This window comes from Geospiza fortis, unplaced genomic scaffold (assembly GCF_000277835.1).
Source record: "Geospiza fortis unplaced genomic scaffold, GeoFor_1.0 scaffold118, whole genome shotgun sequence".
Taxonomy (NCBI): Eukaryota; Metazoa; Chordata; class Aves; order Passeriformes; family Thraupidae; genus Geospiza; species Geospiza fortis.
In genome coordinates this window covers 2275370-2293622 of record NW_005054380.1, presented here as the reverse complement: position 1 = coordinate 2293622, position 18253 = coordinate 2275370, and the positions used below count along the sequence as shown (strand labels likewise).

General features: G+C 40.2%; 1 protein-coding gene across 1 annotated transcript in view; it reads left to right on the top strand.

The window, feature by feature from the left end:
- FARP2 (FERM, ARH/RhoGEF and pleckstrin domain protein 2) overlaps nucleotides 1-18253 on the top strand; it is a 70780-nt gene that overhangs the window by 13719 nt on the left and 38808 nt on the right. The window contains 6 exon segments of the mRNA XM_031060350.1: nucleotides 1648-1752; nucleotides 3169-3211; nucleotides 6746-6824; nucleotides 8455-8552; nucleotides 10793-10907; nucleotides 18245-18253. The exon segment at nucleotides 18245-18253 is cut by the window's right edge and continues 7 nt beyond it. Of these exon segments, the coding sequence (XP_030916210.1) occupies nucleotides 1648-1752; nucleotides 3169-3211; nucleotides 6746-6824; nucleotides 8455-8552; nucleotides 10793-10907; nucleotides 18245-18253 (449 nt within the window).

Here is an 18253-nt window from a genome sequence, read left to right as displayed (position 1 = left end):
CTGTGGCTGCTGCTGGATCCCTGGCAGTGTCCAAGGCCAGGCTGGACAGGGCTTGGAGCACCCTGGGACAGTGGAAGGTGTCCCTGCCCATGGCAGAGGTGGAACTGGATGGATTTTCAGGTCCCTTCCTACCCAAATCATCCTGTGACTGTGATAATTTATTATAATGCCTAATACTTTTAAAGCAGGTACTGTTCTGGGTGTGTAGAGTCATTACAGAACTCTCTGCCTGCTTTGATGGGAAGGTCATAGAGCTTCCATCGCTGGACTTTTCCAAATGAACAAAACCACAGTGGCATCAAGGCTGTCAGTGTATTCTGCTGGATAACCCAATCATCCCTCCAGAATGGTGCCACACTCTGTCCCCACAGCTGGGGCACTGCTTCGTGGCTCAAGGTGGAGCTTGGTGGCTGTGCTAGGTTTTGTGTGTTGCTGGGATGGGCTGTGACAGCCTTTTGGATTCTTTGCTGGGTGATGCAGATGGGCTGATGTGTGGGTTCAGAAGTGCTGGTTTTCTCCTGCTGTAGTGAGAGATGCTGAGAGCAAGCTGGGTGACTGAACCAGCAGCCCCAAGTGTGGCTGCTTTGGGTGTGCTGTGGAAGTCTCCTGCTCTCTCCTGTAGCTGCTTTCTGCTGATGTTTGTGACTTTGCCTCTAACTTGGCTCTCAGAAAGGCTTAGCGAGTTTCTTGAGGGACAGATTCATTGAAAGGATTCCCCAGGCAGAGTGGTGTGAGAGGAGGTTTGGTTGGGTTCCCGCTGTCCGCAGGCATTTCCAGCCCACTCGATGCAAAGGCTGTGGGTGGCCCTGGGGTTCCTGGTGTGGGGAGCAGTGAGGGTCTGTGTGGAGCAGGGCTTTGGCAGCTCCTGCTCAGCCACAGCACTCAGCTACACAAACAAACGTGCGGGTTTATTGAGGGAGCTGCAAATAGCCCGCAGCTGCTCTCCTCAGCTCTCTGCTGACCCTGCTGGGGGTAGGTGACCTCCAGTGGCCTCTGTCAACTTCAGTTCCTCTGCTTCTGTGAAGGATTTTTGTATGGAGTCTTGTAAATTAGATGTTTGTGTGTTGCAGTGACAAGAACAATGTGAATAATCTTTGTAGTAATAGTAGCCTCTTCAAGCCAGGTGTCATTATCTCTTGGAGATCTATTACTCACCCAAGATAGCTCAGCTACCTTTGGAGGTATAAAATCAGCAGGATGGCTTCTGTTGCAGTGTTGGAAACAAAAAGGTTTAATAAAAGATAAAATAACAAACAGAGAAAAATCGAGCTCGGTGCAAGAGGTCCTCCTGCCCCTGGTAAAACACCTTACAAAAGGGATTAGTTTCTTAGTTCTCTTCTTTTTCTAGTAAATTGTCTAGGCAGGACTTTTTGGCTTCTGTCCAATTAGCTATCCTTAAGTTTGAGGTGAAGTCCTCAAGCTCTTATGAGATGTCTTTTTCACCTAATTGAGGAGAGAAACTTCTGGGCTTCTTTGCTTTTTGACGGGACAAAGGACAGTTTTGTCACTCTGTCAACAAAAGGCACATTCCTATACTTTGTGATGTTTTTCTCCAGTTTATAAAGATGCCATTTGTTTTTGCTGCAAACTTATTCTTGTTTATTCTTATTAATCTCACTGTAACTTTTTTATTTATTATTTCCTTAGTCAAAATGTTACGGCCAGACATTATTGACAGAGGTTTACAAGCATCTGAATTTGATTGAATCAGACTACTTTGGAATTGAGTTCCAGAATATCCAGTCATATTGGGTGAGTACAGTTCCCTGACAAATCTGGTATTATGAAAAGGTTGGGTGAATGCAGTTCCTTGAGTGACAAAAATTTCTCAGTCTGTTGCAGTTTCCTGTAGTCTCCTGTGGGATTATCTCTTGGATTCTTGTAAATCTGTTTTACTCAGCAGAATGACAAGAGCTATTGAAGAAGAAGGGAGGAATCAGATCCTGCTTCTTGTTAAGTCTCAGAAATTGTATAAAGCTAAATAGCTGCTGATGTTCCCACTTGCAGGGACAGAAGTGAAATCCTCCTTTCCTCTGAAAAGAGAAACATGAACTCAAAGTGTACTCTGCAGAGCACTTATAAAATCAAATTGTGGTGTGTAATTTTGGTAGTGTTCATATTTATCTTCAGTTAATTTTCCTGAAGAGCCATTACAAACCTCTTTCTAATCAACAAAAACCTCAGCAGGCACAAGGCCTGCAAGCTTTTTAAATCATTGATTTAGATCAATGCTGACACCTTTAAGCCTCCTAGTCACTTATCCTGAACCTTGCAAAGAGGACAGTGTAGCTTCTAAACTAGAAAATGTTCCCCAAACTTTCCTTTCATTTTGATTTGTTTTGGTTTTTCCAACTTTTTTTTTAATTACTTTTTTTAGTTTTAGGACTCACATGCAGAGAATATGATTGAGAACATAGGGAGTGCTGAAGGCACTATCCATGTTGCTCTTGAGCTGAGGAAATACTCTAAAGCTTGTTTAGTTTCTGTTGCTTGTGCATGATGTCTAAACTTTTCCTGCAGCTAATAATGTTCTTAAAATCCTCAGCTGTCTCACAAACAGAACAGTAACTAGTAAGGACCAAACATAATTGTCTTGTAACAATTTTCTCTTTGGAAGAGTGGAGAAAATAAAAGGTTGAGCTTCCAAAATATTTTGCATTGCTTTTGCAAATAGGACAGATTCTCCTTTTACTAGAACAAAAGTCTTTCTTGTAAAACTTGCTTGTCAAAAGGGAAAAAATGGTGGGAAGTTAATATTGGGTAAAAAGCTTTAAGTAGGTAGGGAAGAGTGACAGAAATAGCACGGAAGGGAAAAAACCATCGGAGCTTTTCATGTTCTGCAGACTTTCTGTAATTCTGCAGCCTGGCTCCTGTCAGACTGTGGGTTTTGGCATGACTCCTGCCCTCTTGGCACTGGGACTCTGCTTTTGCTGACCTGGCTCTTCTTCTGTCCAGATGAGCTTTAAGCACAGATCAGTGGCTTTTGTATTGATGCATGAGAAATGTCAATTCAAATAGATACATACACTTTTTGTAAAGCAAAGGAATTACTGCATTGAGGAAGAAATGCTACTCATAAATTACTGCTTAATTTGAATTTACTTTTGATGTTTTCATATTATATTAAATAAGAATGTAAGTTTGTAATGTGTTTCTCTTCAATTTCAGATTTGGCTGGAACCTATGAAACCTGTTATTAAACAAGTACGGAGTAAGTAGTTTTAAAAAAGGAAGTTTTCCTTAATTTGCATCTTCTTTATGTGGGTTGCTTTCACAATTACTACTTGATTTACTGGTTATGCTTCCCTGTAAAACACACATGGCAGGGGTGAGAGTGGTTCCTGCTGGGGCATGCTAACCTGACATTTTAATAGGCACTATGTGGTGGGTGGAATGGAAACTTCCTGCGGGTAGGGTTCTTTCTCTGATAAATATCTGGATAGATTGGCTCAGCTGCTGTTGTATTGAAGTGAAATATAACACTTGCTGTGCTAGCTTTTGGAAGTTGTGTTGTCATACCGTGGGAAGAAAAAGGAACATTTTGGCTGATTCCCATAGCAGCTCTTTCCACATGCTCAGGAGCAGCTGCCCTGGAGGAGCAGAGGTGGGGATGTCCCACCTGGGTGGGGGCTGCAGTGTCAGAGCCTCTGCCTTGGCTCTGAAATATGGTCTTTATACCACCTAAAAGTGTTAATGTGACAGGCAATTTCAAGGCCCAAAACAGTTGAAGAATGCAGGTTGCTGGTTGGTTCTTCAGATGTTGTTGAAAGATTAGATCCAGCTTTTTGTTTTTTCTCTGTAGAACACAGTTAAGCAATTTGTTTGTTTTGTGGTTCTGATTGTAGAGGCTTTGTGGAGGAACAAGATCAGGAGGGTGTGGTGGATTCCTACTCCTTTGCAAATCTTGATTGAAATATGTTGAAAACGAGTACTGGGAAGTAGCTTTTAGCTACTCTTCTGTCTAAAATTGATTGCCAGAAAATATGAAATCATCAATTCTAACTCATTTTCTAACTTAAAGGTCATGATTTTTGACTTTTGTCAACATTATTTTTTAAGCAGAAGAACCAAATCATCTATAAAATAAGGCTTGGGAGAGTACAGAATATTTTCACTCTATTTTCCCTGCCAAAAAGATGTTGGGAGTGCTGTCTTTTTATATGCTCCTGGCTAGAAGGAATTATGTCCCAGTCAAAAGATCTGTTGGATCATAGGTCTGCAGTGCTGCTTGGTTACTCCTTCTGTATTATCTCCTATACTATATAAGTTGTGGAAACTTGACCTTAGACCACAGACAGTGTTCCCTGATGATACAAATATTGTTCTAAAATGGTCTGAAATCATGGGGATGTACTAAGATTTATGGTTGCTTTACAGTCTGCCACCCATGTTGTGGTGCCAGTGAAACAGAAAGATTTATTTAATTATTTTTGTTAATATTATTCTGTAACAGTTACCAGTCAGTTGTCTGGCAAATGTTCATGTTCTGAAATAAATTTTAAATTGACTGAAATGAAGTTTCTATCTATTGGGGGTTTTGTTTGCTTGGGTTTTTTTTGCCTTTTTCTGTAGAATGTAATGATTTTGAAGTTAAACTTCTGACTTTTAGTCCTGCTGCAGTGGAACACAGATGTTATGGGCTTTAAGGTGTTTAAGGTGATCTTGCTCAGACTTATTGGTTGATGTTGCTGGTGAGTGCTGTGTACCTGCAGATAGACGCTTCTGAGTCTTTGACATCCTCTCTAAAACCAGAAGTTCTTGGTTTACTCCCAGCTAGTTTTGGCTTTGTGACATCCATTGAACTTTGTCTTGTGTGATAGGCTTTGGAGTTTTTTAATGAATTTCAAATGACTGCAGTCAGTTTTACTAGTGGATCACTCCATGTGGGAAGGAGTTTGGATCCAAATTTTCAGCCTCCTAACAGACACAGTATCAGGTTGCCATTTGGGTACCTTCTCTGAGATGCTGCTACTTTATATAATACAGAGTTGTATTCGCCATTCCTGCCTGGGTAATTTTTCCTCACGTCCTTTTTGTTTCTTTCTTTTGCTCAGATTTGGCTTCTTAAAATAAATTCTGAATATTAAGACTGGGCAAGTGTTTCTTTTCCTAATTTGAGTGGAACTTATTCATAGAGGAAAGGCAAGACTGGCTAACAAAAAGAGGAGGGTTGTGCTACAGAAGCAAATATGCAATATTATGTTTTTAATTTTTTAATATTTATTATCATTTGGTGTAAATGATGCTTGAAACACTTCTAAAATTGCTCCCACATTAATACTTCCAGTTGATCGGCATCAGGAATGTGCAGGACTGTTCTTAACCTTGTGAAGGTGTTCCAGAGGCTCACAGGATTTTCAGAAATTTGATGTAAAGTTTTGTTCTTTTAACTGGAATAATTAAAACTATTTATTTCCCTCGCTGGGTCTGTGTCTAGAACTGTAGAATCCTTAGTCTCTGCCAAATGTGGGCTTTCTGTGTCATTATAGGGTGTTATTTCCAGCCTCCTTTCATTTCTAGATACTACACTGTAATTAGGATGTGGATTTCAGGGTTTTTTTAATGTTTTTTTTTTTTTTTTTGTTGTTGCCCAAAACTTTGGTAATTCTGGAATTGGAGGCTAGGAGCTGCTCTTGTCACAGCTGTGATAGTCTGTGAGTTCTCACAGCTACTTGTCAAAAAGCAAAGTTTGTTATTCTCTCATTAGCAAACAAGAGGATGAGTGAAGAAATGTTTGGCCTGTGGGAATCAGATATTCCAGACAGAAAAAAATCAGTGTATTTTGGGGCTGATGGGGTTAGACTAGACTTTGTTAAGCTTTGAGAGGTCCTGGTGCTTAAAATAAATTGAAAAGCAGGCTGCTTATGCTCAAACAAGTTTGATTTATTTTTAATTTGGCTAAGTTTACTTTGAAACAGCAGCAGCAGGAGGAGTCCCAGGGGGCACTGCCTGGCTCTGGTCCAGGGGGTGCCTGTGCACATCAGGTGGATGCTCAGCAGGCTCCTGGAAGCACAGCCTGCCCAGTGCTTTGCCTGCCTCTGGAATACTTGGCCTCATTTGCTTTCAGGCAGGGAAAACAGTGGTGCCCAGTCTTGGCATGGTGAGAAATTGTTGTACCCTGTAGTAATTCCTTCAGAAATCCAGGTGAAACAGGGATTGTGGCTCCACAGGCTGAGTTGTGATGCTGGAACTGATAATTCAGAGCATTATGGACTGCTCCCAATAGTGACCAAGGGTTCTGTTTAATTTTGAAAATTAAATTAGTTTTCTGGAAATGGGGGGAAATGTATATTACCAGGCATGCTGGGAGCAGGCTGCAAACACCTTTTATCTGCATGGGGAGCCAGCCAGCTCTGCTGGCATCAGTCCTGATGGTGGAGGTGGGTGTTGGCACCCTGTGGGATGTGTCTCCCTTCTGGAACCTTCTCCCTGGGTCACCTCTGAGGGTCTTTGATGCAGCCAAGCAGCTGCTTTGGGGTATTACAGATTTCACATTGCATGAAGCTGTTTTTCCAGCATTCAACCTGCAGGCTCACCTTGTCAGTGGTATCCAAGTTCCTCTGGAAAACAACTGCTTTATCTCGCTTGACATGAACAATCTACACCAGAGCCTGCTGTGGTTAGCTGGGAGTTGAAACTGGCCAGAATTTCTCTGTGTTGTTCCTCTGCCTGTTGGCAAACAGAATATGCATGTGTTTATGAGGAACTCGGGGTGTTTTTGTGAAATGACCAACTTTTCTTCTAGGACCAAAGACTACAATGCTTCGTCTGGCTGTAAAGTTTTTCCCTCCTGACCCTGGTCAGCTGCAAGAGGAATATACTAGGTAAAGTATTTTTAGAACTATTGGACATGCTTTGTATACTGAATTAATGGAGTAGGAAGCACAGCTGCTTCCAAGCAAAACTGAGGTGGAAGATGAATAAAAGAGCACTCACAGTGAATGTTACAGTTTCAGCAGATATGTGTTGGCAGATGAATGTTAGCAGAAAAAATACTTTTCAAAACAGAAAACAGCACAGGTTAGGGCTTTCCAGCATCCTGGTGCCAAGGGAGTCAGAGTATGGAGAAAATACTGTTTATAAACACTGTGTATAAAAATAAATATAAAACAATCAGTACATGTTTTAATAAGTGATTTAAACTTCCAAACACACATTTTTGGGGATTGCTGATGGATCTGTGGTCAGTTAAGCAGTCCTATCCACCTGCTGGCAGCTGGGGACTTGGTTTGAAGTCTGCCTCTAAGAAGAACATTACCCAGATGTTGGTGTTTAAAGAGCTCATTTAGTGCTTTTCACAGTTTCACTGCTTTTAATTGGAATTCCTCTCAGAGAGGTTCCTTATCCTTCAGATGTATTTAAGAACAAACCAGCATGACAACTGTTGTGACTGTCTCTTGTGAGGAGAAATACTATCCAAATATTTCCTTTGCACCCAGTTTTCTTATATTAACTGCTGTTTCCTGTAGGGAATTCATTAGGAATACAGCTTTTTAGAGCAGGAACTGTATTTTGCCTATTTGTTGAGTATGGTCTGCACTTAGAGCATCTGGGTAATTAATGATATTGTATTCTTTATTATGAGTGTACTGAGGAAACTGAGAGCTCATCAGACATGCAGAAAGCAGAGGATACTTTTTTAGAAGCCTTTAATACATATTTACAATACTTAAAAATTTTTAAAAACCCTATTAATTCAAACGTATAACTTTTAATATACGTTATGTCAGGAATAAAGTTTTAAAATAAACTCTTTTTTAAAAGAATCTTATTTCTATCTCTTAGGGTGTAATTCAGTAAAGAAAAAGGACCAGTCTGTCAGTTTGAAGGTTTCTAGTAGTGAGTTGTTGCTGTTTACTGGAGTCCTTACTGTATCTCCTTCCAAGTAAAAGGAACAGCATACAAAACTGTTAAACAGAAATTATTTCTCTTTAACAGCTGAATGGGAAATATTTCAGTTGAACTAATGTAGCAGTATAAGAAAAGTAAATTGAACTTCTTACTGTCTTTGTAGGCTGTTAATATAGTTCTGGAAAACACAACTGCTGAGTAGATTAGTTGAGTGCTAACAGAAAAGCTTATCAGTTTTTCCAACAAAATACGGGAATCAATGATGCTCTTCCACCTTTTTTTCTAATAGATAAGATCACTTGAAATGTTGCTTAAGTTTGTTTCCAGCTAAAAATGACAGCTGCTGTTACTGCACAGATGAAACCTGCTTAAAACATGGTTTTCCTTCTTCCTTGTTGCTGTGAGTCTTTCTGTGCTGATAAATTGCACTGGAACAGTCACAGGTTATTTTGGTTTGGTTTGACACTCCTTGGTAGTCAGGCTGTTGTTATTCTTTGGAGAGCAGAAGGATCAGAGATGCTGCTTTTATAAGCTCCTGCTGAGTTGTTCTGTTGTGTTTTCACGTGTCAGGATGTAACTCCAGCCCTTGTACCTCTCCTGCAGGTACCTGTTTGCATTGCAAATCAAGAGGGACCTGGCAGAGGAGAGGCTGACCTGCAGTGACAACACAGCTGCTCTGCTGGTCTCCCACCTGCTGCAGTGTGAGTATCCACTGCTAACCCACATTAAATCACATACAGAAGCTTTGTGGAAGCTATCTCACAGTATTTGCTTCTCCACACATTGTAAAATGTTGATTTTCAACCCTGGGATGGTCATCTCTCGCTATAGGACATGAAAGAACACAAATGCACACTGCTGCTCTCAAGGTGAAGAAAAAAAGGAAGTTTATTTTCTGACTCCAACATTTATAGTTTTCTAAAAGTGACAGTGGATTGGAGGGTGACAGTGCCACCTCTCCAATGACAGTGGACAAACCAACAGTCCATCAAATTTCTCCTCCTCCATAAAAGAATGCAAAACAATGAGTTATTTACAGAAAGTGTGTGAGAAAGTTTGTTACAAGAATGCAAACATCAGAAGGCTTAGAAAATCTTAGAAAATCAGGGTGACAGTCATCAGGGGGAGGAACAGCTGGTGCTTATGTATGAAGTAAATTTGGCTTCAGAGGGCTAGTACAAAACCAGCCTTGCTGTTTCCCTGGCTCTGCAAGCTCTGCTGCCCGCACTCCACATCTCCCAGACAGCTGTTCCCACCTGTCTAGGTGCTCCCTTGGCTTCAGTTCTCGCTTTCCCTGTGCTGGGAGGAGATGGCTGTACAGGAGCTGGGCTGAAATACAGCTGAGAACCATGCTGGAACAGGTTCTGCAGTGGGGCTGTCAGCAGCTTTCCTCCTTGCTGGGACTGAAAATGGAAATGGGAAGCAATTTATTTGGAAGCACTCCATGCTGCTGCTGGCTCAGTCTGTGTGTGCTTAAAAAACCTAAAATGTGGCCTTTGAGGTGAGGAGGTTGGAAACCCTGAGTTAGTTCAGACACCAGATTGCTGCAGCTGAAGTGGTCACAGGTCTGCAACCCAACCTGCAGACAGAACCTTTGGTGGCTCTTGGCTGGCTGGAAGCAAAAACTGATCAATGATTCTTCTTCACATGTGCACTGCTGGGTAGTTATTGGTTGTCTAATTCTGCAGTGCAATATAATAATACAGTTATAATAGTATTTCTCTGGTGATTTTACTGGGAGATAAAATCTGCCTTGTGTGTGTGCCATCAGTGAGTGACACCACTAAAACCTGCTCGTGGTTTTCCAGCGCTGTGGAGCTGATGAGAGAATCTCAGCATCAGGCCTTGCTTAGCCTGATTCTGCTCTTCTGGAAAATGTGAGAAAGATCAGGTTCATTTTCAACAGAAATTATTTCACAAAATATTCAGTATTTTTTACTCATTCCTTCTTGTGCTGGCTAAGTTTTAAACAGGATTTGCTGTGTTCTTGTTAGGAACAATCCTGCTCCTTTCTCTGACATAGCTGATGGCAGATGCCCTCAGACACAGAGCAACTCTTCCTTTGCTACATCCATCCCATAATGACTGCACCCACAGCACCACAGACTCACTCTGCATCTGTTTGGTTGCCCTTGTATTTGTCTGATTTTTGAATTTGCTTATATTTTTGGCATCCTTCCACAGAAATGAGCTTCACAGCTTAGTTTTGGGAAGTTTTTAGGACAACATATGTACTTTTATCTTTTAAAACCTTTTGGTTTTGAAGTTAATGTTGCAACTTCATATTTTTTAATCAGAAAAAGTAAATTCTTAAAATTTATTTATTCAACTGGTAATTTTATGTACATTTGCCACATGTTCTGCCTGTCTTGTGCTTTTGTATTCCGAGCCAAACACTTCTGATTGTTTTGTGTTGTGTCAGGTGGAAGCTGTTCTGCACTTTACAATAATGCATTTTTCTTCTGTAAATCTTCCTAAATTCACAGAATTGCATCTTAAAGACATGGATATGTGAAGGGGAGACCAAAATCCTAGATGTAACTTGTCATTTTCCTGAGTAACCTTGTCTATTACTAGACACTATTTTACATATTTTTTTTTACTATTTTACATCTATATAGTAAAAAATAAATTGAAATATGCTATTTGGTATAAGGTATTTGTAAAGAAGAACTGTTCAGACCACCTCACAGGTCTTCTAAATGTTTCACATCTTGCACCTTTAAGAAGTCTAAATTTTCCAGACAATGTTCAAATACCACTGTAATCCCCAGGAAGTCAGCTTGGGGTAAATGTGATTTTGGTAAAATAAAACTGGATACAAAACATCATGCACAAATTTGGAGCACCTAAACATCTCTCTAATTCTTTACCAAATATTTTATGTCATTGTTCCTTTTCCATTGTTCTTACTCTAACATAGTCTTGTTTTCTGTTGTAGCTGAAATAGGAGATTTTGATGAATCAGAAGATCGAGAACACCTTAAAACAAACCAATATTTGCCAAACCAGGAAAAACTTGAAGGAAAGATCCTGGACTTCCACAGGAAGCATGTGTAAGTGAGGATTAATGTAAAGCACTAAGGGAACCCCTGGGCAGCAGATGGGCTTGCCTGGGGAGGGTGAGCAGCTGCATGACAGGATGACATTAGGAGTGTGTAAATTAAACACCATTTACCTTGAGCAAGAAAGTTTGGTAGCAATAGTTACATGGTCAGGATGGAGTTGTTGTGCTGTAGTTTTTTCTCAAGTGAATTTTGCAGTGTGCCTTTAATAAGGTCCCAAAGAAAGCTTACATGTAATAATGGGTTTAGGCAAAAGAATTCTTCAGAATTCCCATTCTACAAAGTCTAAGGTCAGTTTTGTCAGCATATGCAGAGCTCTTGGTTTTGTCTAAATAATTAGAAATCAATTGCATTGTATTCTTTTGCTACACATTAAGCATAAGAGAGATGGAGAAGGATGGAGGGACTGGGGAAGAAATAACTTCCATCAGAATTCATGCAATCCCTTATCTTACAGCTGGGTAGTTTTGAATTAAGGGAAGATTATTGGTGACAAAGAAACTCTGCCACAAATATAAAATTACTTCCAACATGGAGTCAGGAACTGCAGGAGCTTATTTTTCTGTAATTTTTGACACCTTGCATATTAGGATTTAGCAATTTGAAGTTCTTTTAAAAATTGTGAATGTCCACACACACATTTTATTGTGCATGATTCTGTGTTTTAATCCAAACTTAGATTTTTCTTTGTTCTCTGTGGATTGTTGCTGACTGATTTTCTTTTAAGACAGAACAAAGGTTTTTCAGGGCAGCATCTGTGTTTAAAGACACATCCTATAATATTGGAAAATTAGTTCCCGAGAATTTCAGTAATTAGCTATTTGCTGTTTATGATCAGTCATTTTAACTTGTACTGAAATTATAGCTAATGATGAAATTTCACTTTTGCTGATTCTTCATGAAATCAGGTGGTTACTTTTTCCTGCTTTTGAACCTTTGAGGTGCTTGTGGAAATGATGAAGAAACAACAGAAATGTTTAAGTCACTTAAAGTAATTTTGGAGTAAGTTAAAATATATGCTAGGATTCTTCACTTTGGGAGAAAGTAGCCAGAGTAGGGAAACCATTAATTTCATTATTTTTCTCTTGTCTGAAGAAAATAATTAATAATTTCAAAGCAAATTAAAAGGGACAACATCCTTTTCACAGAACTTGCAGTAACACTGTGATACTACTGCAAGATGCTGTGGAGTCTGAAGCTACCAATGGGTCATGCAAGGTTTTGATGACACCATGCAGGGCAGGCTGATGGCTCTCAAATTTGAGTTGAAATGTGGGATTTTTAGATCTGAGTAGCCCCAGAGCATGGACAGAGCAGCCCAGCATTAGTCACATACCAGGATTCTGTTCAGTTGCTTCTACTTGTGGGGAATTTTCCTGCTTTGCTTCTCCTGATTGAAAGGTGATGACTGCCTTCTGAGTCAGGGACTGGTAGTTCTGTTAAATAGATTTGAGCTTTTTTTCAAACAAGTTACTTCTTATCATTGGTTACAATAAAGAAAGTTTGTATTTTTGCCTGTCAGGAAGGTTAATAGGTAAAGATTCCTTGCTTCATAAATGTACTTTTCAAAATTGATTTAATAAGAGTTGCATTTAATACAGCCATACTATTAAAATGATTGTAAATCTTATTTTAAGGCAAAAAAAAATCTTATTTTATCTTTTTAGAAGTGTCCTTGCAAGCCATGTTTAGATTAACAGCTGAGGCATGAGATTAGAAAAGGTTACCTTTGAATGTTAGTGATACCTGGGTACCTTGAAGGTGTGTTTCAAATTTCCCCTGTGCCTTTGGAAATATTTTTTTAGAGAAATGTCATTTTGCAAGCAGTGCAATCTTAAAATTAGCTGTGGCTTCCATGGTTTAACCCCAGCTCAGCCCCATGCTTCTGCTGCCTCCCCCTTGGTGGGTTGGGGGAGAGATTTGGAAGGGTGAAAGTGGGAAAATTCACAGCTTGAGGTACAGACAGCTTAAATAGGTGAAGCAAAAGCATGCAAAGCAAAACCAGGAATTCATTCCTTACTTCCCACTGGCAGGCAGGTGTGGAGCCATGCTCAGGAAAGCAGGATCCCATCACAGGGCACAGTGTTTTGGGAAAACAAGCACCATCACTCCAAATGTCCACCTTCTCCTGCTTCCCCCAGCTCAGTGTGCTGAGCACGGGGCCATATGGGATGGGATATCCTTGGGGTCAGCTGGGATATCCTTGGGGTCAGCTGGGATCAGCTGTCCTGGCTGTGCCCCCTCTGCCAGCCCCTCCCTGGGGAGCAGAAAGGGCCTTGGCTCTGGTGAGCTCTGCTGGGCAATAAGGAAAGCACCCCTGGGTTATCAACAGGTTCCAGCTCAAATAGAAATCTCAGCCTGGTAGCAGCTGCTGTGAAGAAAATTAACCCAGCCCAAATTAGCACACACATCCCTTCCCTCTTCCCTTACTCAGGAATATTGACTACCCTTTCCCATCTTCAGAAATTGAGGTGAGATCTGAGTTTTCTCAGTGTAGACACATTTTTCCTCATTTCTATTCCAAGGAGCAGGCACCTGGGCATTTGGCTTTTTCCTGGTGAGGATGCACAGTGCAGTTGGACAGACAAAAATGCTTCTCTTTCATATTTTCCTGGTGTGTCACATTTTTACTTTTTTCCATTTATTTTAATTTTTTATTTCCTTTAATTTACCTTATTATTCCTCCAGTTGCCTTTAGCAGACTAATATTTTTGAGGTTGGATGGAGCTTGGAGCAGCCTGGGATAGTGGAAGGTGTCCTGGATGGTCTTTAAGATGCCTTCCCACCCAAACCATCCTGGGATTCTGTGATTCCTCCACTGATGATTGCTCCTGAAAGATTTCTTGTACAAACCAGGTGTTCAGGAAGAGAAACCCATTCCTGGCAGGATGATTCAGCTCCTGCAGATTGTTTCTGTGACACTTTCTTTTTGCCTCTTTTCCTTTTTTTTTTTAATTGCTTCACTGTAGCTATTAGAAGTGGGAGAATGTCATCACCCTGACTAAAACAGAACTTGTGTATCCAATCCATTCTGTAAATGGAGAATGTTGTAATTGGAAAGATGGCAATTGAATGCTTATTTTCTATTAAACATATTTTTTTCTTTTACATTTGTGAATACTTTTACTTTCATAAAGAATAGGAATATGATTTCTATACTTTGCAAATGTAGCAGTGGTAAATAAGATGAGTTATATTTTTGGTGTAGCACATTAGTTATTGCTTCAACAAGAGCCTGAATGAACCTATTTTATTTCTATAAAATGGAAATAAATAAAAACCATCTTCTATAGTTTATTAAAAATAAAAGATGTCTATTTTGTAGATGGTGTATTAGTGCTGGTGCAGTTAATTCCTGACACCCAGACACCCAAAATACAATGTTTTCTGCCTTCCTGTGAGTAGTAGAATACTTGCTGCAAGGTGAGTGCAGGATTCAACATGACACATTTGGCCTGTGTTCACATGTCTGTGGTTTCTTTGTCTGTGCATACTTAAATCAGGAAAGAAGTACAAGATTTAATAGATTTATATTTACATTTACTAATATCCCTCATGTCCTTTCACAACTTGTTAGCTTAGTTGTCCATGAATTTAAATTCTTTAAATTGCCTGTAAATTAGAAAAACTCTAACTTGACACTTCATCTTTAAAGCTCTATATTAATCACTGGGTTTAAATGCTCTGTAAATCACTTAACACTTGACAGCATTTATTTTGAATCCATTGCCATGGGAATATTGTATCACAACCAATATTTGTCTAGCTGGATGGTTGTAAGGAGCCTCTACAGCAACACCTATTGCACTGACAGCAGTTTTTGCTGGAAATACTGATATTAGTGTGTCATCCATTGACCTGGGGAAGATTAAGTAGATTTATCTGCTTAGTGGCTGAACAAAATTAGAGCAGATTGTTTTGGGGCTGGGCTGTGCAGCTAAGCCTGCAGGCAGCATCTGAGGGCAATTTCTGGAGCTGCCTCTCTTGGTACCTGTCACCCGTACAACCAGAGCTGCCTGGCTCTGCTCCCAGCTCCTCCACACCAGGCTCAGCCTTCTCTGCTGGCTATAGACAGGTTGTGTGCAAGTGAGCACTCTTAAAATCTCCTGGTATCTCATTTTTATTTTTTTTCTGAGATGTGCTGTGCTTAGGATCATATCTAATAGTACATGAAATAATAATCAGTGATTCTACATCAGTTACACCAGACTGTTCATGAGGAATTTTTAGTACTGTAGAGCTCCAATTTTCTAGTTGCCATTTTTTGTTTTTTGCCTTCCTTCCCTTCCAAGCCTCCTTCCCAACCTCAGCACCCTTTTTAAAAGACAAAGCCCTGCTTTCATTCTTAATGTCGCTGTATTCAGAAGAATTATAGCAGGAATTAGCGTGGGTGGGAGTTACACACAGAGCTCAGAGTGTAACTCAGGAAGCCCTGGCCAAAAGCAGGATTTATGATCTACCTCTTTTGTCTTGTGTATATTTAATAAATAGGAACCATGGTACTCCAGGTTTTTTGATGTAGTTGAGGAATCTGTGGTGGAAATGAAACAACAGTTAAAGCCAATGTTAAAAGCACTTACTCCAGTGTTACTTGTTTCAGTGAGGGGAAGAGAAATCTGCTTTACCAGTCTGAGCTTTTAGACTTAACTAGTCCATGTAGTAGTAACAGTGGTGGAAATTACTCTCTCTGTTGTTTTGCATTTCTGTTTCCATTTGAAATCAGGTTTTTGTGCCCCTTATGTTTTTCCCTTTCTATTACATGGTCACATAATACTGACATTTGGATAAGGGTGGATTATGGAGTGAGCTTGTAAAGTCAGGAATGTCACTGAATCCCTGCCTTCTGCAGCTGGCAAAATAAATTTGTGATTTCCTGCTGTAGTGTTTTAGATTCTTTGTTTTCCCCTCCAGAATGAGCAAGGCAGCAGAACACTGCTGAAATGCTGCTGTGTGCATTCAGGTTTACTTTCTCAGGGCATTTTGTGTGAGTGTGTGTTTTACACTAAAGAAAATTTTACTGAGTATTAAAAAAATCATTGCTTTTTCTAACAACTTCTATTTTTAAAACTGTAGCATATTAAATAAGTTTCATAATTGAATTCTGAATTGTAGAGACAGTTCCTGCTTGGAGTTAATATGGATTGTCATCATCCCTAGTTTTGTTAATTCAAATGTAATGATTCACTTCAGTATTCTCTATTTGTATTTAAAAAAATCTATATGGATCTAAACAATTGTTTGATCTAACACATGACTCTAGGTAGGTAGAAGGAGGTATTTTTAAGGAGTATGACTAGAAAAGCCAGTCAAGGGACCAGGAGAATTTATTTAGTAGTGATGTTGTGGTTGGCAGAGCGTAGTAGACAAAAATAGGTAATGCTAAAAATAGTTTGTCATCTGTTTTAATAAATGCAGATTTATGGAAGAAAGGCCACTTTCTTCTTGGAAAAAAAGGCTTGTAAAATGTGCTTTGTGTGTGTGCAGGAATCTAATCTGGTTTCAGCACTGGTTGTTTGTAAATAGAATAATAAATTTTGAGCACCTGTGTCTTCTGTGTATCATTACATTTATCCTAGTGAACTTGCACATGGAAGTAATTTGGTATTTATTATTTCTAATCATTGTCAGTAGTGATGTAGGGAGTCAGTTTATCCAGCTGTGGCTGATGCAGCCTCACTGCTCTGAATGGCCCAGCAGGTCCTGTGCTGCTGGTGTTTCACAGAATTCCTGAGTGGTTTGAGATGGAAGGGAACTTAAATTTTGATCTGCTGCCATGGGCAGGGACAGCTTCCACTACCCCAGGTGGCTCCAAGCCCTGTTCAACCTGACTTTGGACACTTCCAGGGATCCAGGGGCAGCCACAGCTGCTCTGGGCACCCTGTCTCATCTCTTTTAGTTTAAAACCATTTCCCCATCCCTATTACCTTTTGTCCATAGAAAAAGTCCCTCTCTTTTTTAGAAGCCCTTGTGAAGAACTGAAAGGCCACAATGAGGTCTCCCCAGAACCTTCTCTTCTCCAGGAGAGCACCCCCAGCTCTCCCAACCTGTCTCCAGAGCAGAGTGGCTCCAGCTTTTGGAGCATCTCTGTGCCCTCCTCAATCTTCCTTCATCTTATGGGGTGTCCACTTAGGCTGGGGACCCCAGATCAGCAGCTCTGCAGTGGGGTTTCCTTGGGGTTAGCACAGGAGAAGGTTCTCCAGCTTCTCCTGGTTGTCCTGGACCATATTATGCCCAAAACTGGGTAGTAGCATTTTTTTTCAGGGATTTTGTAGTTCAGAGACCTACTTGGGTGATGTGCCCATGTTTGTGATAAAGACTTTTTTGCTTTGTAGTGTAACTGGGGCATGATCAGTAGCAGTAATTGGACTTGATCATCTTCAATGTCTTTTTCAGCCTTAATGATTTTGTGATTCTATGACTCCAAGAACTCCTTCATTTCCACAGCACCATTTGCTCATTCTTGGAGGATCTTTAACTCCTTGTCAGGACTCATGAACTTACAGGATGTTTTGACTTACAGGGAAAAATTCTTGTATTCACTGAAAATGCATTACAATCTAATGCACTACCTCTCATGGAAAAAAAAAACCAACAAGGGAGATTGAGGAAAAAAAAAGAACTGTTTTCATGCAGGAGAGCAAAATGTTAGTGGTTTGATGTCAGCTAACCTGGGGAGCAGTCAGTGAGGGCTGAAACTGTGCCAGGTCATGAACAGTCTCTGTGTTGCTGTTTTGGACCTTGTGCACCCTTACAGAGTAGTTGCTCCTGTCTGTGTACAGCTTCCTCTTGTTTTTAGAGTAATTTTGGCAGCAGATGAGGTTTAATTTTAAAGATTCTTCTCTGGATTCCTTCACAGGGAGGGAATCATCCAGCCAAAGGCACCTGGTAGTAATAGAGTAATAATTTTGTGGTCCCAAAACCTGACCTGAAAAGGGTCATTCTGTTGCAATATTTGCATTGTTTCTGTTTTGCTGGCTGTGCAACTCTGCTAACTCTCACTTCTTATCTTAGTGCTAATGTGTACACAAGCAAGCAAAAGGAGGAGCGCTGTGGATTGAATTTGGATTTGTTCAACTTTCTAGTTTCTCAACTGGCAAAAGCTCTGAGCTGATTAATATCTCTCTCAGCATCTGTCTTGGGATGCACTTGACATTGGCCATCAGCTGTGTCATTACAGAAATTTCAGTGTGACACACTGAAAAACCACTGAAACCACCCAACTAGATGAGACAAAATTCTCATTTAGTGCCAGAGTTCAGACTTAAATGTGTTGGCAGTGTTGTAGAATCAGATTGTTCTTAAAACTTTATTTTTCTTCCTCATTATAGGGGTCAAAC